Here is a 21968-nt window from a genome sequence, read left to right on the forward strand (position 1 = left end):
ATGTTTACTAGCTTACATAAGTTTATTTAGGATAAATATTATTAATGTTTGCATTAATATGCTCAACAAAGAATAACATATGCAACTCTTCTGGCTTTCTATATTCTTGGTAATAGTTAACCGATCAGATTCAAATGCAGAATAACCCATCGCTGCGCTGGAAGTTCATTAATTTTATGTCATCCATTATTAGCATAATGAATTATACTGTTATTCATCCTACCCAATTCGGTCAACGCTTAAAGAAGGTCCAAAGTGTCGTCAAAATAAAATTGTTTTTGTAAATTATTTTTACCCAATGTATTTTTCTTCCTAGTAGTTTTCTTAACTTAGCTGCTACATAGCTAATTATTAATTCAGTAATATATAATAAACATCCTTTCAGTTTCACTGTATGCATGTATCAAATTATTCGTTATGCTAAGTCCTCAAAACAAATACAGGGTGGCCCGTAAGTCCCTTCCCATCCATATGTTATTATGTTATATTCAATAATACTAATGATGAGTTGAAGGCAGCTGTTACCGCGGCATTTGGAACAATAACCCCTGCTATGTTGAAGAAAATGTCTCACAGAACATGGCGCCGCATAATATTATGCAGCGAGAATGAGGGACAGCACACAGATACACTGGATGCATAAGATATATGGATGGGTAGGGACTTATGAGTGAGGGTATAATAAATGTGTTGCAGTATACAGCACAAAAATTATATCATTGTGAAATCTGTATTGAGTCTTTTGGAATGTTAAACTTCTATAAATAGTATTAACATTAGCACAAGTTATTTCATGAAAGATTACAATTTCGCTGAAACAATACGTCTCTTCACTTAATACAGCCAGCGGTGAAGCTAATTACTGTTACTCCTAGTTTTGGTCAATTTATATTTTGGGTATAACTACTATAAACTCGTGTACATAACATAAGAGGATGTAGCAGAACAAATCAAGGCTAGGTTGTGACCAACTATATTCACGAAAAGCCATCAATTGTCCTACGAGCTTTGAATACAATAATGTTAATTATTGACCCTAAGTTAGGCTTAGCTCAAATGATCAGTTACGCAAGTTACATATATGGGCAAATGTATATTTAAGAAAATAATTGATGCTACTTTAAGTGTATTATTTTTAAATTTCCCTCACCTTAATTGAAATACGGAATATAAAACAGTCAAACAGTATGTAAACTACAACCTAAGCACGTATAATTTCTCTAACTCCAATTTTCAACAACTGTATTATTATCCGTGTGCGAAAAATTAAATCTATACCACAATGGAAGATTAAGCACGTGAACTTTTTTTACATTGTAATTGGGGCCGCCAACTTAAAATTGATATTACCTATTTAGGCAAACATAACTCTGCTTGATATTGATACGAGTGAAGACATTTTTTAATTTTTTAACAATTAAAACTCATGCAATGAGTGGGTTAAGCAAAGTTTAAAAAACTGATATCCAATAATTGGACTTTTATTCGTCAGTGATTATATATTACTTGGTTACTCATGTTTTTCTTCTGCAACCTTACATAACATCGAATAAACAAATCTGTGTTTAACATGACGACCGTTATTCTTTGAATAAAACTGCCTCAACAGATATTTGCCATAACAAACTTTCGGCATGTGTCAAACTGTAACCTCAGGTTATAAGTTATTATCATAAGGCCTAGACTGTTCGTTAAATGTTAAAACATTTTCGTTACGAACATGTAAAAACAAGAAAAGCAAATTATTTTCCACGAGAAATATTCGTAAGTTGCAAATAACTGGTCAGTGCATAAGTCTTGCAAGGATTTCTTTAGTCTTGCTTTTAATTACATATTTTGATTTTTGGATACGTTTTCTTTCATTGTAATTGTTCAACATTTATGTACTGATTATTAATAATTCAGCACATAACCTTTTTAGTAATTACTTAAATTAAAGATAACGTGTGATTGCCAAATGATACTTTGAGATTTACGTTTTTCGAACCATATTACAGAAATAAAATGAGTTAAGATATAATAATTCCAGATGCTAATACGATGCTGTACTAATGTCTAAAGAGCTAATACTAAATCAAATATTATTGGAAGACGACGTGTTGTCAGCTCCGCCTCTGCAGCTCGACTGAAATGGCTGTTTCCCTCAACGGTGAACCAGTCATTGTTGTGAGTAGATCTGCAACTCTTCGTCAGTGATCAGGCTTAACATATCTATTGCACAAAAATTGTCTGCTGCCAAATATTACTTACTGTTAAGTACTGTTAGGTAAGTACTGTTCTGTTATATACATAGCTTGCTTGTTTTGTTTTTGTTACTGTCCTAAAAAGTCATAAAATAGTAGTGAATGATTTCTTCAGTAGCTGGTATTCCGGTGATAATTTTGCATAAAGCTTTATGATATAATAAAACTATTAAAAGTTGATTAAGATTGTAGTAATCGTTGTTATTTTAGTTTTTCTTCTTTTGGTACGCTGGAGTAGTTGGGTTGAGTGAATAATCTAAAGTAAAGGAATAGTACGTAGTAATAACTGACCTTTATAGTGAATTTCATGGTTTGTGCTGTGGAAAAGCATGTGTATTTTGTCAACGACATGACTGTTTATACATTCTATTTGAACAGTGGACCAAATGAATCACCATTAACCACAGAAATGTGGTGACATTTTATACAAAGCGTCACCATGGGTTCTGTCTTATAAGTTTTGTTTGTAATTAAGCACAAAATTACATAATGAGTTAACTGTGCTCTGCCCACCATGGGTATCGAAACCCGGATTCTGGCGGTTTAAGTCCGCAGACATACTACTGTGCCACATAGTAACATAAGTTAACTGATTGCACCAATAATTAGTATCCTAATTTGATCTTTCAGACCTCCAAAAGCTTAATTATGAAGGAATAAAGATTTTGATATTTTTGAACACATGTAAATAAACTCATAACTTTTTAAACCAAAACTGTTATCACGATCTTTCGATGATGAAGATAAGGACATCTTTCTCAACAAACATTTTTTTTATGTCATGTTCTTTGTTAGTTTTCCAACAATGAATTTTCCGTTTTCACAATATACAGTAAACTTTGCTGGTTCCATTTGATATCTGCCAGCTAAAAAAAAAGTTGTTGTTTTTTAAATTAATTACTTCGCGATATATATAATTTAGATTCAATCAAACTGTAGACTGTTATAAACATTTTTTTATTTTAACCCGTTGTATTTGTTTAAAGATATGGTTTCATAGGCTTACGATGTTATCAGGGCTAAGTTTTAGAACGACAATTACTTAATGTAACTAAGCTGACAAAACATAACGTGGTAATAACTGCAGTTTAATTAAATTCTCGATACGGGTAAGTCAAAGTGAGCACATTACGACTGTTTTTACAAACTACTTTACTTTACTTTTACTTTAATATCAATGTATACGAATAATACTTTAACCAAGAAGAAATATTTTACTTGAAGTCTACATCTCGTAACATTTGGGTTTATCAGGAAATGGTGTCACAACAGTGTTATTGTATAACTGTAATATGTCTGTTTTTTTTTAAATTGATCTTGACTTTTGTGGTTGTAGCATTCGGTTACACGTGCCCATGTGCAGTTCAACCAATCGTAGAACGTTTTCTACATAGTGACGTTTTAGGATATGTCGCCTGGTTGTCCCGCCTGCAATCACTGTACGCTCGAACGGAAAGAGCTATTTCTTTTATCCTGAAGTTAAGTTTTTTTAAATAAACGTATCGCTTTAAGTAACTGTGTGAGCTTTTGACTGTGTTTTATTATTTATTTGTATGTTATTTCTTTCTTAATATTTAGCATGTTAAAATTATTTTTATTTTAAATTTTGACCTCAGTATAAGAATTAAACACCAAGAATTCGAAACTTTAAAATAATAATAGTTATCGAATATGTACATTTTTATAACTATTTTTTTCCGAAGGAATTATATAAACCAATGGTTCTTAAAAGGATTTTAGACAACACCCACCCTTCGTCTCGTGTGGTATATGACGTCCCCATCCAACACACAAACGTACCGGTTAAAATATATATATATATACCACTATCGTTAAATATCAAAAACTGTAATCCTGCACGTCATTTATATAGTGATGTACTATTTTTTCAATGAATCTCCCCAGCCCTCACTGCCATATCAACTGCAATTTATTGGACAGCATAGAAGTTTGCATATTAAATTTGAAAATAAGCTTTTTTCCCCTTTAATAGAATTAATTTTGTGTAAGAGATTAATTAAATCATTTTATTTTCTTTCCTACCTTATGGATTTAATTTTATTTCAGTTTGAGAATATCTTCTTTCCTTCATGCTTTCTAGCTTTAGTTTTTTGTACGATTGTTCTTTTGTAGGTGGGTTATTGTAATTTATTTGTCGAAAATAATTCAAAGTCTAGTCCATATAAAAAATGACATGTCAGTTTGCTTCCTCCTTGGCGTTTCAACAAGTTTATCTTCACTTTTACAATGTTGTAAAAATGACGTCACAAATGACGCTAACTGCACTACACTAATGCAAAAATAAACTACTTTTACTTTTCAACTGAAAACAAACTCTGACTGATTCACTCTACTGTTTTCCTAACTATGTCATTAACTGAATTTTATATGCTTGATGACACCAATTTATAATCCCCCTTCTAACGTAACTAGAATACCTGACATCAAATCTTTAGGACTCTCTATGCCTAACATTATCATTATGATTTACAACTCCCTCTGCTTATATCTATACTGCAATATTAAAAATATAACTAACAAAAATTTGTAAGAATGCAAAACTTAGAACCCGCCAAGGTCTATTAATGTGAAGTTTTTTTTTACTAAAAGTTAATTTTTGAACGTGTTTTTTTTCCCCTTACAATAAAGTTTATTTACAACCACGTGCACGAAATGTAAGAAACGTCCATAATATATTTAATCATTTATTATTAAACGCGTTTGAAGACCGATAATAGCAGCCATTGTCACTGTTTGTACACTTCGAGAAGCATGGAATCCATGGGCGCCCACAGAAATATTTTCAAGGAGAGTCAAAACATGTATGTAGGGAGGAAAATATTTTACAGTGTAAATCAACAGACAAGAAGAATATGTGTTATATGTACTTAAATGTAAATATAAATTTTCATTTCTAATAAAAATTACTAAAAATACTTAAACTACAATGTTAGATTTACATCATAATACGTGCAAATGTCCCCTCTTGTTAGTTCTTCATGAAGCCTATGATGGAATCCATCTTTGTTATTGGCTGGTGTTGCTATTCCTGTCTGTTATCATCTTTTTTTTTATTATTTTTCCTCATTTTTGTGTGACTGGGCCAGCATGGCCATGTAGTTAGGGTGCTCGACTCGTAATCTTAAGATCGCGACTTCGAATCCATGTCAAACCAAACATACTCGTCCTTTCAGCCGCGATAGGGGTTGTAGTGTGATGGTCATTGGTAAAGGAGTAGCCCAAGGGTTGACAGTGGGTGGTGATGACTAAGATGCCTTCTGTCTAGTCTTAAACACTGCTAGATTAGGAACAAATAGCGCTGGTAGCTCTCGTGTAGCTTTGCGCGAAATTAAAAAACAAAATTATTGTGAACATAACCATTTTTTGCCTATCTCGATGTAGTTAGAAAGATCAAACAGGATTGTAAAGGTATTTAAGTCAATAATATCGAATAACAACTTTACATTAGAAAAATATACATCTGAATCAGTGTTAGGAAGAAAGACATTTTCCATGTTTCACAAAAGACGAAGAGAATAATTGGTTTTAAGTTGTAAATTGGATGACTTTGAATTTATTTATTAAGCCTTTTCGTAGTAAAGTGGTACTGAACTATTTTGTGGAGTTCTTATGCACAGGCGATAGTGAACAAAACGGTGAAACTGGCCAATGAAAAATGTCAAACATAAATTCCTTCATATATTGGTGAGGTTTAGTAAAGATGCTGTCCATTGTGATACGATATGAAACAGCAAGTGTAACATTGTAATTTAGGCTAAATTATATGTACAATTCGTATATTGCATGTACCATTTATATATTATATACTTCGTGATACTTAATTCTCTGTTACTCAGGGAAACTTCCTATAAATGGACCTGTCACTTTATAAACCCCAGTACTATTTGTAAATCAGTTGATAAACATTCTTTTTGGTTTATTAAATTTACATCACAAGTTATAATCTCTCATCATTTTACTAAATTTAAATGTAGATTTATGAAAGGTGTACAACAATTAACAAATTTACTCTTTGTTGTGTTTAACAACGTTTATTTTTTCCAGGTACATTTTAATTTATAAATCTAAATGAGTGAGTGGCATGGGATAAGAAGTGATGGTGAACATGTAATATGCTGGTGTGTCACACTATATTGTAAATTTATCTTTTTCTTACTCTAGAAAATGTTATAAAAGTAACATTTTATTCCATTCGAGCACCTAATAAATGATCTAGGTAATCCATAACTTTCCATGTATCTTTAATGATACTATTTAATCCCATATTATACATTTTAAATAAGTGTATGATGGGACTGAATTTGGTGGTTCATAGTTCGCTCTCCAATGAGGCAAAAATGCGATCCGCACATTGGGTCCATGAGTGTTATGTATTAGTGGAGATCAAATCTCGCTATTCAATCAAAACAGAGTTTGGTTTGAGTCGGAATTTCGCGCAAAGCTACACCAGAGCTATCTGGGCTAGCCATCTCTAATTTAGCAGTGAAAGACTAGAGGGAAGGCAGCTGGTCATCACCACCCACCGTCAACTCTTGAGGTACTCTTTCACCAACGAATAGTGGGATTGACCGTCAACTCTTGAGGTACTCTTTCACCAACGAATAGTGGGATTGACTGTAACATTAGAACGGCCTCATCGCTGAAAGGGCGAGCATGTTTGGTGTGACGGGGATTCGAATCCGTGACCCTCGGATTACGAGTCGAGGGTCGTAACCACCAGGCTATGCCGAGCCTACAGTCAAAACAGAGTAGCTCAAGAGTTAGAGGGGTGTACTCTTGACTAGCTAGCTACCTCTCCTCTAATCTATCAGTTCAAAATTAAGGATGAATATATGCAGCTAGTCCTTTGGGCAGTGTTGTATGCTGTTTGTAATATCTTAATTTTGGTTTGTGTTCGCCATAGAGGGCTTTAAAGTCATGTTATGAACATGCAGCTCAGAAAATAGAATTTTTTAGAACAATATGAAAACACCATTAGACTGGAGTAATAATATTTGTTGATTAATTAGTAAGTATATGTTCGTTACTGTAAATTTTGAGTTTCTGTTTTATTGAAGTATAGAACACAATATTGTAAATTATTTTCATTCTACAATAGTCGAACCTTACAGAGATGACCAACCTACAATCTGTAGTGTATCAACAATAGATTCCGCGGGCGAGAGAATATATCTACCTATACAACTCTTTCTTGGAGATAGTGGAACTTTCGGTCGGAACGAGGGACTTATTCCGGGAAGTCCGTAACTGGTAGCATTTCTGCAAGTTTTACTCTGTTGCGTTTTCCTTTGACAATAATGGGTGTGTGCGTGCGCAGTCGTGTAACCATAAAATATGCCCCCCTTCCACATATAAAGTAATTGCTTCTCTACATTTATTTCGGTATAATTTTAATTACGATTGTGACAGACTGATATAACTAACAAAGCACCACCCATTAGTTTTATCAAATTCAATTATCGGCAGTTCTCAATTGATTGTCATCGACTTGTCCTCCCCCCCCCCTCCAATTGGGAGAACATAGTGCGATAAATAGATCTGTCACCAGCAGTATACTTCATCATTCCTAGCAATTATTGTATACCTGTTTTCTCCTCCTGGTTGGGGGTTGTGCAGTAGGCTAACAATCTGCTCACTTAAAAAACCAGCCTGTTAATGAATCCGCAAGCGATTGCGGCCCTATGTTCCTTCATGGAATCGAGTGGTAAAAATAATAAATAATAATTGTATACCTGTATCGAAATTTTTTTTAAATCGATACGAAGTGACAATGAAGTCATTGCCTGAGTAACTAAATTACAAAATACGTAATAAAAAATAAAGTTAAACACTGGATAAATTAGAATAAGCTAATTAACGAATGGGAAAACAACTTACATACAATGATCGTTCAACGGGTTTACAGTGGAAAAACAAACAAACAAACAACTGTTTATGGAAAAGTTAGAAACATGGTTATTAATGTTCATAAAATGTTTCTGAAACAATATAGTAACATGAAGATTATAACAAAATGTTTAAGGTAATGTCCCGTATTGTATCGTTAAGTTTATTAAATGTAAGAAATTATAATATATGAACATCCACGATATTCATTGTATGCTTTACATTTACTAATATGGAAAATATTTACTAAATAATAATGTTTGTTTTAAGAGAAACTAATTCGTGCCTACCTTCCCTAAAACCCTGGAGTTGGCACTGCGTTCATGTAATATCAGGAGTTCTGAAAAGGATCGTTCACAAACGTAAGTGCAGCCCCTGAGAATATGGGAAACGTCCCTCCAAATTTGTGGCTACCTCTGCAACCCTTGTCACCCATGTTTTCTTTTGAAAAAGGACGTAATTTAATTGGCATCTGGTCTGAGAAGGACATGACGTTTAGTCGTGAGGCTATTGATTAACAAGAGCTTTCTTGTCTGATGATGTCAGATTTTTAAAATAATACTTTACAAAATCACTAATTGCTCTAATACACGTGTTTTTTCCCCTGTTAGGCCTGTAGGTTAGGTCTGTTTTTCAACGATAGAAGTCCTCTCTGTTGACTTATGAAACGTCCTAACTATGTGAGTTTATACTCAAGTGTTTTACTTCACAAACAAATTCTCATTCTAGTGGTAAAACCTACTAACAGTAAGCGTTAATAAAAGTCAAGTGTTATTCATCTGATTTAAATCTAGCTTACCATTATTTTGTATTAAAATTTTTTTTTAAAGCCATGGCCGAGAGAAATGCGGTTTGAATGAGATCGTTTAGTACTTAAAAAAGAATCTCGTTTTGATTTTTTTCTGAGAGGATCCATTCCCATGAACATTAGACAAAAATACCATGGTTAATGCTTCATTTATCAGTGCCTTTTCTTCACCTAAATAGTGCCAGGTGTGTTCTAGTGGCTTAAACCATGAGTGTGTTATAACAGTAACTGTCAGATCCCACTATTCAAATCGAGTAGCCCGCGAAATACTAACGTGTGCTAGCAACTCCGAATTAAGGTATGGGCTTAGCGGGCTGAAGCCCAGGGTATCACACTAATTAGGAGGCCTCAAGTTATGACAGCAAATGTATTGCACGTAGAGGTTCTGTCTCGAGGGAGCCTCTGTAAGTTGAAAAGCCTAGGGTAAATAAAACTCTTAATCTGGCCTTGTGTGCTAGCATCTGTTAAACAGCCACTTTCACTTTAGCCCATCATTTCAATATTAGGGAAGGCTTGTACAGGTAGCTCTCGTGTTTCTTTGCTCAAACATCTGAAACAAACAAGAAATTCACCTAAATTAAATTAATGTATATAGGAACTTCTCACAGGGTCCCTTTCACCTATCATCCTTTCCATAAACTTTTTACATCCTCTCAATCAATCATAGTCCTGTTCGCGTTACTTACCTTCTCTGATAGTCTCAAGGAATGTTGATATAAATCTTATTTTCGTGTGGACAAGTAAATGGAAAAAGACTGGTCAAACGTTTTTCAGTAAGACATAGGACAAACAAATACAATTCAGTCACGTGGATACTGACTGATGGACAACACTTCTTTCAAGTAGGTTAGATACCTGAAACAGGAAGAAAAGAAATAAGACTTACGTCAACTCTTCTAGAGTGCATTTCTCACCACATCGCATAAGTAGCAACATGGAGGACATCTACACGACAAATACCACCAGGGAATATATTAACTAAATCTACAGGATGAAGGGCAATAACAATAAAGTAGTACTAAATCTACAGGATAAGGACAATATCTAATCCTAATAGTGAATAGTACTAAATCTACAGGATTAAGGGCAAGTTCTAATCCTAATAATGAAGTAGTACTAAATCTACAGGATAAGGACAATATCTAATCCTAATAATGAATAATACTAAATCTACAGGATTAAGGGCAAGTTCTAATCCTAATAATGAAGTAGTACTAAATTTACAAGATTAATTGCAAGTTCTAATCCTGATAAAGAAGTAGTACTAAATGTACAGGATTAAGAGAAAATTCTAATTCTAATAATGAAATAGTATTAAATCTACAGGATTAAGGAGAAGACCTAACCCTAATAATGAAGTAGTACTAAATTTACAAGATTAATTGCAAGTTCTAATCCTGATAAAGAAGTAGTACTAAATGTACAGGATTAAGAGAAAATTCTAATTCTAATAATGAAATAGTATTAAATCTACAGGATTAAGGAGAAGACGTAACCCTAATAATGAAGTAGTACTAAATTTACAAGATTAATTGCAAGTTCTAATCCTGAAAAAGAAGTAGAACTAAATGTACAGGATTAAGAGAAAATTCTAATTCTAATAATGAAATAGTATTAAATCTACAGGATTAAGGAGAAGACCTAACCCTAATAATGAAGTAGTACTAAATCTACAGGATTAAGGACAAGACCTAACCCTAATAATGAAGTAGTACTAAATCTACAGGATTAAGAACAAGACCTAACCCTAATAATGAAGTAGTATTAAAGCTACAGGAGTAAAGACAAGACCTAACCCTAATAATGAAGTAGTATTAAATCTACAAGAGTAAGGACAAACTATAATCATAATAACGAATTAGTATTAAATCTACAGGATATCGATGTTCTATCTTAACAGAAGAGAACGTTCCAAGACAGATAAACGACCTTGACCACTATACCTATTAAAATCTTTTGTAACATCATTTTGGTCAGCTGTCTACACAAACGTTAAATTTCGTTTCCAAGTGAATGAAGCAGATGTCTGTACACGTATAAACTGAATATTGGGGTTTTGACTTTAATATAAACAGCGTTGTTTAAACAGAAGGTTAGATTAATAAATTGCGAATGCGTTAGAATCAAAACTCTACCGAGAAGTTCGCTGTGAACACGAATGAATTCATCCACTGTGTTGTCACGTGATCAACTAACGCTTGTGTCAACGTTCTGAGTATGATCCTTTAGTTGTAACAGTTATGGGGCCGTTTGTTCTTCTTCCTGTCTGACCCGTCTCACTAGGGTCTTTCACTTTTTGACGACATTTTTGTGTGAGAAGATAGTAAATCCCAGATTGAGGTACGTAATTCAAGTTTCTCTATGAAAGTGTGATGAATTTTACATTCCGGGTGCTCACTATCGTACCACTCCAGTATTATTAGTACGACTTTACGTTAGTTCTAATATCAGTGGTGTTATAATGGTTTTGTTTTGGCTCTAATAATAATACTGATACTATCAGTATCATTTTATATTAGCTGTACGAGTAATACTGGTTGTATTTAGAGTTGATACAGTATATTTTCCTTTGCTTTCTAGCCCGGCATGGTCAGATGGTCCAGGCACACGACTCGTAATTTGCGGGTTCGAATCCTCGTTACACCAAACATGCTCGCCCTTTCAGCCGTGGGAACGTTATAAAGTGACGGTCAATCCCACTATTCGTTGGTGAAAGAGTAGCCCAAGAGTTGGCGGTGGGTGGTGATGACTAGCTGCCTTCCCTCTAGTTTTACACTGCAAAATTAGAGACGGATAGCCCTGATGTAGCTTTGCGCGAAATTCCGTCACAAACCAAACCTTTGTTTCTTTCTTTCATGGGTCTTTATAACTTATATAGCAACAATACTATATAGCAACATTACATTTCTTATTCAGCTGTAATAACAATACTAATAGTGTTATAGTTTTAGTATTATGGTAACAATATTTAGATTATACTTTTACTTTATTAACAATATATCATCCATACTGTATCCGCTACATTCAGTACTGACGAGGTCTTTCGCTAGTACTAGGGTTCTACAGACTGGCTGGAGTACGACGGATGTAGAAGTGGCTGAGACAATATTTATATTGTCACATTTCTTGACAATAAGTGTGACGACGCGAAGTTTGAGAAAAGTACTTTTTAAACCATTTTGTTTATGTAACAAAACGTCAGAGTGAAGGTAAAGATTTCTATATTATTTATTTAAACTTCATATGTTATTAATTATTATTTTTATGAATTAACAATGATGACCTGTTTTTATCTTAATATTGCGAGAGTAAATTATTTCTCACGTAATTTGTCTTTTTTTTTCTCTCTTTCTCTTTTTTTAAAGGTATTACGTAGTAAGTGATAGTCAAACGAAGAATGTTTCCAAGTTCAAGTTATAATTTTTAAGGTTGTAGATTATTATATATTGTATGTGATAAACAGATCCCATGCTTCTATCTACAAATGATAATAGAAAATGAAATATTTTAGCTAAAATGGTCTGGAGAGATAAATTATTTTTTAAGAAATAACGGTGTAACGCTTAACTGAGAACTAGTTTGTTTGTTTTTTGAATTTCGTACAAAGCTACTCGAGGGCTATCTGTGCTAGCCGTCCCTAATTTAGCAGTGTAAGACTAGAGGGAAGGCAGCTAGTCATCACCACCCACCTCCAACTCTTGGGCTAACGAATAGCCAACGAATAGGGGGATTGACCGTCACATTATAACGCCCCCACAGCTGAAAGGGCGAGCATGTTTGGCGCGACGGGGATGTGAACCCGCGACCCTCAGATTACGAGTCGCACGCCTTAACGCGCTTGGCCATGCCGGGCAGACTGAGAACTAATGAGTTAAAGAAAATTCACTTATTGCCTATAGACGTCCCCCAGTGGCTCAGCGGTATGTTTGCGGACTTACAATGCTGAAAACCGGGTTTCGATACCCGTGGTGGGCCGAGCACAGATAGCCCATTGTGTAGCTTTGTCCTTAATTCAAAACAACAACAGCCTACAGACAGTAGAGACACCTGGTTGGTAACTCGTGAGTTAATTTAAAGAAAGTTCACTTATTGTCAACAGACAGCAGAGACATCTGGTAGAGAATTGATAGGTTAAATTAAACCGGTCGTTATTGCTTCCAGATAACAGCGACACATAGTTGAAAGCTGGCGTAATTATAGGTAAGCAAACAACGATTTATAAGCATATGGAAAAGTTTTATTAATGATAGAATATAGTACATGTTTCGACAGAACATTGATTTGTCTTTTTCAGATATGACCAATATGCTGTTGAAACACGTGCTATGTTACATCATCAACAAAACTCTTACAAATCATTGATTGCTTACATATTATTATATTAGCATAATATACTTCCTTACTCATGTTTAAGAAGTGATGTATATTGTCTATAAACAGCAGCGACACCAAGATGGGAGTCCTGAGAACAGAAAGCGCTATATTTCAAGTGTTGAAATTATGTCTTTTGAGAACTTCGTGTGTTTCAGTGCATGAACCCAAGGTCGAATTTTAATCACACTGTAGGTTAAAATCACTTATAGAATCACATATGTCGAGTGTTCCAAAATAGGTTTGTTGTGTTTAATTAATAAAGTAGTCGGCTAATAGGCTTTTCATAAATGTATGGTTCATTGCTGAAGTTTTTAGCTATATGCACCTGTTCGTTAAACTTTGATTATAAAGTTCTTGTAACCTCCTTAATTTCTGCTCAGCAAAACATTTCATGCATTTGAAGTTTTGACCTATTTTATAATCCATTAGCACTAGAGTCTAACGTAGAACAAAATCAAAACAAACCAACGAAAAACGTGACAGGGATTTAGTTTTTAAAGGCGATAATCTTTCCTAAACTGGACTGTTCAGAAATATTGATACTACCCTTCGTCCTGTTGGTGATAAAAATTTTTGCTGAATGCGTGAGTTTGATAAAATTTTAAGGTTTGATCGTGTGTTCCACAGTGGTGTATATGAAGGCTTGAGAAATGCCTGGAAGGTCAGGAGGCTGAGAAAGAAGATTAAGGCCGATGGTGACGTTGAAGAGAAGAGAAGTGAAAATAACATTCGACAAAGCATATAATAAACACCTTATGAAGAATGTCACATAATGGCTGGGATCTCTAGATTCAAAGCCAAGGCTAGAATCGTTGGATCCAAATATCGTATAATTTGTTGTGGGGGGGGAGTGAGAGATTACCGAGAAAACTCGGTTTTGTACGACAGGCGAAGCTATTGTTTTACAGTACTTGAATAATGACGTAGGAACGCGGACCTGTAAGAAAACGGTTCGTTTAATGAACTTTCACCATAATGATCTCTTTAGTTATTTCGAACTGATTTTTTGTGAGATATTTCCTTAATTTTTAGTGTCTTATTACATCATTTAAATACAAACACAGAAATATGCTTTCTTTAACCAAGTATAACGGCTTTATACTTTATGCAGTTGAGATGAATTTTATCGACATTTACCTTATAAGATACTTTGTATAGAATTACGGGCGATCGTGTGAAGAATCTTAATCAGGTTACTTAACGAGGTATTTTTATGACACATATGGTTACAGCTGAACTTTTATTAAACCAAACCGCAAAAGGCCTGGAATGGTATGGCGGTTAGGGCAGTCAACTCACAATCTGTGGGTTACAAAATTCGAATCCCCCTGGAATGGTATGGTGGTTAGGGCAGTCAACTCACAATCTGTGGGTTACAAGATTCGAATCCCCCTGGAATGGTATAGTGGTTAGGGCAGTCGACTCACAATCTGTGGGTTACAAGATTCTAATCCCATCACCAAAAATGTTTGCCCTTTCAGCCGTAGAAGTGTGAAAAGGACGGTAAAGTGTAGTCTAAGAGATGGTGATTAGCTTGTCTTTCATTCAGTCTGACACTTCTAAATGATGGAAGTGAGGTGATTAGCTTGTCTTTGTCACTTATAAATCATGGAAGTGGTGTGATTAGCTTGTCTTTCATTCAGTCTGTCACTTCTAAATGATGGAAGTGAGGTGATTAGCTTGTCTTTCATTCAGTCTGTCACTTCTAAATGATGGAAGTGAGGTGATTAGCTTGTCTTTCATTCAGTCTGTCACTTTTATATGATGGAAGTGAGGTGATTAGCTTGTCTTTCCTTTAGTCTGTCACTTTTATATGATGGAGGTTATGTGATTGGCTTGTCTTTTATTCAATCTGTCACTTCTAAATGATGAAGGTGAGGTGATTAGCTTGTCTTTCTTTTAGTCTGTCACTTCTATATGATGGAGGTGATGTGATTAGCATGTCTTTCATTCAGTCTATCACTTCTAAATGATGGAAGTGATGTGAGTAGCTTATCTTTTCTTTAGTCTGTCACTTCTAAATGATGGAGGTGATCTGCTTAGCTTGTCTTGTCTTTAATCTATCTCTTCTATATAACGGAGAAGTTGACAAACAGGCAAACTCTTATTTTTGATTTTGTATTATTTTTTCTATCTTTTTCAGGTATGGTGTAAAAATATACCTGCTAGCGGTTTTAAATGGAACTATTGAAAATGTGTCGATGAAGGAGTGCAGAGTATAGTTGACCCAGGTTTTGTTACAGCGGACCAGTGTGTAGTTATCTACAATATCTTTGAATCCTGAACATGGATTCTGTCTTTAACCTATTGAGACATTTCAAGGATCTAAGAAACGGTTATTTTCTAAGGATACAGATTTTAATGTTAATAATTCTCGAGGCTGTGTGTGTGATGTGTGTAAAAGGTGACAATGACCCCCTGATACTGCAGGAAAGCAATGATATTCAAGTGAAGAAGTTCTGTGGGGTGCCTGACACTCTAGCGACAGTTGGAAAATTATTTAACTATTCTATTCCTGAAGATGCATTCATTGGAAAAGTGGAAAGTTATGAGGTAAGGAATTATTTTCAAGTTTTCTTCTTCTGTTTCGAATAGTGAGGAGCTTGTGTTCATGGTGAGTTTTTAGTGAGGAGCTTGTGTTCATGATGAGTTTTTAGTGAGGAGCTTGTATTCATTGTGAGATTTTAGTGAGGAGCTTGTGTTCATGGTGAGTTTTTAGTGAGGAGCTTGTGTTCATTGTGAGTTTTTAGTGAGGAGCTTGTATTCATTGTGAGATTTTAGTGAGGAGCTTGTATTCATGGTGAGTTTTCAGTGAGGAGCTTGTATTCATTGTGAGATTTTAGTGAGGAGCTTGTATTCATGGTGAGATTTTAGTGAGGAGCTTGTATTCATTGTGAGATTTTAGTGTGAAGTTTTGTTTAGTTTATATCCTTGTTTAGCTTGCTGTAATAAATTCAAATGCTACTGTTATCTTCAGAAGTCACAAAAATACCATGAAACTGCGACTTTGTTGTCTTGAAATAATAAATTAATTCAGAAACTAAAGTGCCATATCAATATCAAAATTCTTTAAGAAATATGAACGGCGAATCTGGTGAAGCCTTAGAAACCAATAGGCCTATTATTTGTGATTGTTAAAATCCTGATTTCTTCCAAGAATGAAAACAACCTTTTCTTTAACCATTAACTACGCTGCGTTAAAGTTATGAACGTGATCACGTGATTCAGTTTTAAACGAAGTCCCCCAATGGCTAAAGTCTAAAGTCTTACAACGCTAAAATCCGGGTTTTGATATTCGTACTGGGTACAATATATGATAGCTCATTATGTAAATGCTTTGTGTTTAACAATAAACTCTAAATAATAATAAATTATTAAACTGATCAACTGTTCTTTATATATGACCCAACCCTTCTTTTACCTTGTCATAGCTACCCCTGATTTACTTTTTTTAGTAACTTGTGACCCCTAACATGTGTTCTTGTTTTGGTTTATGAGGATAAAAAGCATATCTCAGAATTAGAAGAACTTGTTCTATAACGTAGCCTTACATTCTGCGTGGAAGTAACCAAGGAGAGACATTAGTTTTCATATTTATGAGGGTTACCAGAGTCAGTACCATAAATAGAAAGCGTAGGCATGACTAGATAAGTAAACAGACAATGATTAGTCTTCCGTGTACGATCGATCCAAATGTCAATAAGGCATGTCTGGAATGTATCTAACAGGAAATTTCCGGTGGCATGTATGGAATGTATGTATCAGGAACCTTCTGGAGGCATGTATGGAATGAATGTTAAATGAATATCTTCTGGAAGCATGTCTAGGATGTATATAATGGGAATCCTCTGAGGAAGACTGCCTTTCAAACAAATTCAAAAACCGACCTGAAGGGATCTGTTCGTTTTCATCAAACAAGGCATCATGAGAAACAGCGTTTTTTGAGAAAAAAAATCGAGGTGGACATTTTTAAACACATTATTCAATATAAGAATGAATTGAAATGTACAATGCTGCTTTGGATCTGTTTACTGTTGTATTTAGTAGTGGGTTGATTCTGTTTAATGTATTGTAGGTAATGGGTTGTATCTGTGTAATCGCACGTGCTCATAAAGTATCTTAATCTATATTTTTTTAAAGTTGTATAGAATCACCTGGTGGGTATGACATTCTACCGGTCGCAGGTTCGAATCCTGTTATCAAACATGTTCGCTCTTTCAGCGGTTGAGGCGATATAATGTTTCGACCAATCTCACTGTTCGTTGGTAAAGAGTAGCCCAAGAGGTGACGGTGTGTGCTGTTGACTAGCTACCTCACTTCTAACCTATCACTTATAAATTAAGGACAGCTGATGTAGATAGCCCTCGAATAGCTTTGTGCAAAATTCAACAAACAAACAAGGATTACCTGTGGATCCAAAATCCTAATCCATCACAAACTGTTTAATCAAACAACAGAGAAATGGCTCGTAGGTTCCTGTAGTATATTGTACGATAATAACACATTTAAATACAATATCATACAGCACGTGTGGTTTACCAATCTAATCTGAATGGTCTGCAATATCTAAACCAACGCACATCTAGTACTCATCTCCCAGAAATAGTCACTTTGTAAGCGGGGCTAAGAATTAATGATCTAAAAGTTTTTAAATAATATTTATACGATAATTCGTATGTAAATTGCAATGTAAGTGTACAAAGCGATTCGAACTTAAATTAATGACGAATAATTCACGAGTTTTGTTTTTTTGGGTTTTTTTGCGAGTAAGTAAAACAACGAAAGAGCCACATGATTCAAAGAGGAAGAGCAATTTTGATTTTATTAACATCTGTTGGACGTTATTATTTGTTTTCGTGGAGAATATAGCTATAATAGAGAGAAGCTGCCAGGCCTTGTATCTTATGTTCATCATGTCACAATCTTCATTATACTATTCTATGTTATCGTTCAAGACTTCTGAGAAACATCGCGGGATGAGTTAGCGGATGTTGGCCTTTCTCAACAGATCCATCATAGTGAATATTTTGGCCGGGCATGGCCGGGTGGTTTTGGCGCTTAACTTTTAATCTGAGGATCGCGGATTCGAATCTCTGTCGCACCAAACATTCTCGCCCTTTCAGTCTTGGAGCGTTATAATGTGACGATTAATCTTACTATTAGTTGGTAAAAGAGTAGCCAAAGAGTTGGCGGTGGATGGTGATGACTAGCTGTCTTCCCTCTAGTCTTACACTGCTAAATTAGGGACAGCTAACGCAGATAGCCCTCGTTTAGCTTTGCGCGAAATTCAAAAACAAACAAACAATGAATGTTTATATAGTTCTACGTTAGGCTTATTAGAATCATAGTGTTTGCTGTGTGTTGGATTTGATTTTATTCTATTTTATCAAGCCCGTTATTTCTGCAGTTCACACTATACACTTCTTGTTTAACTTCTACTGGCTCAGCTGTAAGTCTAAAGACTTAAAACGTTAAAACTCGAGTTTTGATAACCCGTGATAAGCACAGCACAGAGAGTCTATTGTGTAGCTTTGTGCTTTACAAAAAAACAAAAACGGAAACTTTATGTTTTCTCTCTTTTTTGTTTATTTTGTGTTACCGGTTTTGCTAGTCTCGAAAGAGATGTTTCATAAGAATATCCATCATATAAGTTTTACGTTATTGTAGTAACGGTGACGTCCAACTTTTAACTTGATATAAAAATTTGCATTTGAACACGAACTGTATGTTTAAAGAATCATTACGTATCTCCAATACCACACCTAATATTTGAATTGTAATCAAAGAATGAAGTCTTCCTTTCCGAAACCATTTGGGCTTTTGAGTTTTTTTTGTTTTATGATTTAACTGCTAGTTGATTTGCTTCTTTAGAGTTGAAGTTCACCATATGAACTTTGTACATCGAATTTTCAATGAAAACTTCTTACGCACGAAAACTTGGTGATTGATGCAGACCTGACAGTTGAAAAAACGGTATATCTTGTTTTTAAATAACGCAACTTCTGCGGACACGTCAAAAAATAAAAATAAACAAAATGAGTTTGTTTTTCGTTTCTTTTAAAGGTTGTACTTTCAGATATCAGTTAGAAAAAAAAACTTAATGAGTCAAACTTGCACGGAGATAGTGAAAGTTAAAAATAAATATGTAAATTGCAAGTGAAAGTTCAGCAGTGCTTTGAAGCTTCTGTTTAACCCCTAGTGAGGCTTTGGTTTTGGCTTTATCTTTTACTTTGACTATTTTGTAAGATGAGATAACGTGGTATTTACCGAGTTAATACATGCCGATTTATCTGTCGTTAAACATGTTGTTGTGTGTTTCATTGTTTGAAAATTAAGTCGAAATAGGCGTCCTCACACGTTGGGCAACTGAATTATTAAATTACACGTGACTATTGAGAATTCAGTTATTTTTGTGTTCAAAGTTCGAATGCATTTTTCTGAACGATCACGTTAGTATGTTGGACTACACTGTTACGTATAATAATAAAGATGGTAGGAAAACAACTTTAAGCTGTGTTTTTATATAAAACAATAAAGATTGTTGTAAAAAGCCATGATATAATTGTTTAAACAACTGGCGCCTTCTGCTTTACGATAATGATATGTTGATGTTAAAATATAGAATAACGAAAAGTCGTGTACTATATGTATAATATAAACTTTTAGAACTATCAAATAGAAACTGTTATGAGTGTAGTCAAAGCCCCACAAATAGAAACTAGTAATTTAACTATTTTAGGTACTGGAAGCTGATGAATTGACTCTTCCAAGATGGTTACATTTCAACCAAAAAAAACGCACATTTCTTGGAGTTCCTACATCCAGTGATATAGGCCTATACTACATCAGTGTCAAGGCTTTTGGACCATCTAGTGTGTATGGTAATTGTGATATTGTTTTGTAAATTCATTGTTCTTATATAAATAACAAATGACCAGTGACCTTTCTCTTTCATTGTAGAAGTTTTGAGATTGTTCGTACCAAACATTGCCTGTTGTGTAACACTCAGTATGTAACTTGGTAAGTAAGATTCTGTTAAAATCTACGCACGAACTTCAGCTAATGATTGAAGTATATTCAGAAATCTAAAGGAATGAAAAAGTCCGAGTTAAAATAAGCTAAAATAACCACTTTCTCTCATACCACATCTTCACAAGACACCTCATTAGAAGAACACACTAAAAAAAATTAATTTCACACATACATACAAACAAAATATGTATAAGTTATATCAGGGGATTCTCAAACTGGGTTCTTAAACCCCTTGGAGACTGTGGAAGAGTTCAGGAGGCCCATAGCAAGTTCATAAATACACAATACTTACAGTACTCAGTATTAATAGCTCTATTTGGTGGGAGGTATCGGAAAGAATGCAGAATGTTCTGGCATGGGAGGAGTGGGCTACTTAAAGTACTTGAAGACCCTTGGAAATTATCATTAGACAATTATAATTAGTGAGCATTGCACAAAATTTAACTTTTTAAATATTCAGTCATTTTTCAAAGTTTGATAATGAAATTAGCAAAAACACAGCGAACTAAATGTTTAATCTTAATAAAGTGAGAAACTGTAAAGGGTTTTGGTTTATGTTAATAAAGGAAAACATAAAAATATTTTAACATGTCGATTAACATCATTCACTTAGCTTTATGTTATAATCATTACCTGAATTTTTACTAATTACTTTTTTAAACATTTTTATTTACCTGTTTAATGGGCATAAAAACATGGGCCTTAGTGGCTCAGCAGTATGTCTGTGGGCTTACAACGCCAAAAACTGGGTTTCGATGCCCATGGTGGAGAGATAATCCATTGTGTAGCTTTGTGTTTAATTCAAAACAACAACAACAACAAAATTTACTTCTTTAAATCGATTTTTTACCTCCAGGTTATTTCCTCTATACGTACAAGATTTTCATTACTTCACATTTTTAACTCCGTGTTATTTCCATATAAGTATGAAACCTATAAGCAAACCAAGTAAGTTCTAGTATTGAATACCAGAGGAATTTCAGCCCAAAAAAACCCATAGGATTTCTTCCTTACATTAAACGTCTATTTTAGATGACTTTTAAGATTACCAAGTTTATAAAATCAATTCTTATTTCAGGGAAGATCTCCTGTAGGAAGGATGTATTCTCCATTAAAGTGGTACCAGAGCTGCTCCCTTTTCTTCAGGATGAACCCAAGTCTTGTTTCAGGGTAGAATTTTTAAAGTGTCCCACCAGAGAGTCAGTCCTTGTTGCAAGAGTGTTTGTTGACTGTTCCTTTGATGACCTTAATTCTACACAACGAGTCAGTATTATTTCCAAAATGGCTTCTTTTGGAGGAGTGTCCACAGATTTGATAAAAGTATGCCCTCTTACAAAAGAATGGAATATCTCTGATGAATCAGCCATGGCTGCTGGTCCAGGAACTGTGAAGAAAAGAGGAAAGTTTGGGGTGATCTTCCAGTATCAAGTGGGTTGTTCAGATCACATCAGTATTTCTGACAGTGATGAGATTTCAGAATTAGAGCGGGGCAATTGGAAATGGGTTATTAGGGAAATCCCCAGGCTTTGCAGTTATTGGCTGGAATGTGGCTGACCAGCAGCTACAAGTTCAACGAGTAAAAAGAGAATTTGATACTGAAGGAA

General features: G+C 34.6%; 1 protein-coding gene across 4 annotated transcripts; it reads left to right on the plus strand.

The window, feature by feature from the left end:
• Positions 1 to 2082: 2082 nt before the first annotated feature.
• Positions 2083 to 21918, plus strand: LOC143244110 (dystroglycan 1-like). Of its 4 annotated transcripts, XM_076488205.1 has the most exons (6): positions 2083 to 2266; positions 3580 to 3682; positions 12009 to 12167; positions 15476 to 15885; positions 20072 to 20213; positions 21443 to 21918. In XM_076488205.1, exons 4-6 carry the CDS (start codon positions 15619 to 15621, stop codon positions 21916 to 21918), a joined length of 885 nt encoding a protein of 294 aa, XP_076344320.1. In that variant the 5' UTR covers positions 2083 to 2266; positions 3580 to 3682; positions 12009 to 12167; positions 15476 to 15618. The 4 variants fall into 4 exon arrangements, with proteins under 4 accessions (XP_076344320.1, XP_076344321.1, XP_076344319.1 ...); XM_076488206.1 differs by lacking the exon at positions 3580 to 3682 and having other exon boundaries at positions 11987 to 12167; XM_076488204.1 differs by lacking the exons at positions 3580 to 3682; positions 12009 to 12167.
• Positions 21919 to 21968: the final 50 nt, after the last annotated feature.

The sequence above is a fragment of the Tachypleus tridentatus genome, chromosome 2, assembly GCF_004210375.1.
Source record: "Tachypleus tridentatus isolate NWPU-2018 chromosome 2, ASM421037v1, whole genome shotgun sequence".
NCBI lineage: Eukaryota > Metazoa > Arthropoda > Merostomata > Xiphosura > Limulidae > Tachypleus > Tachypleus tridentatus.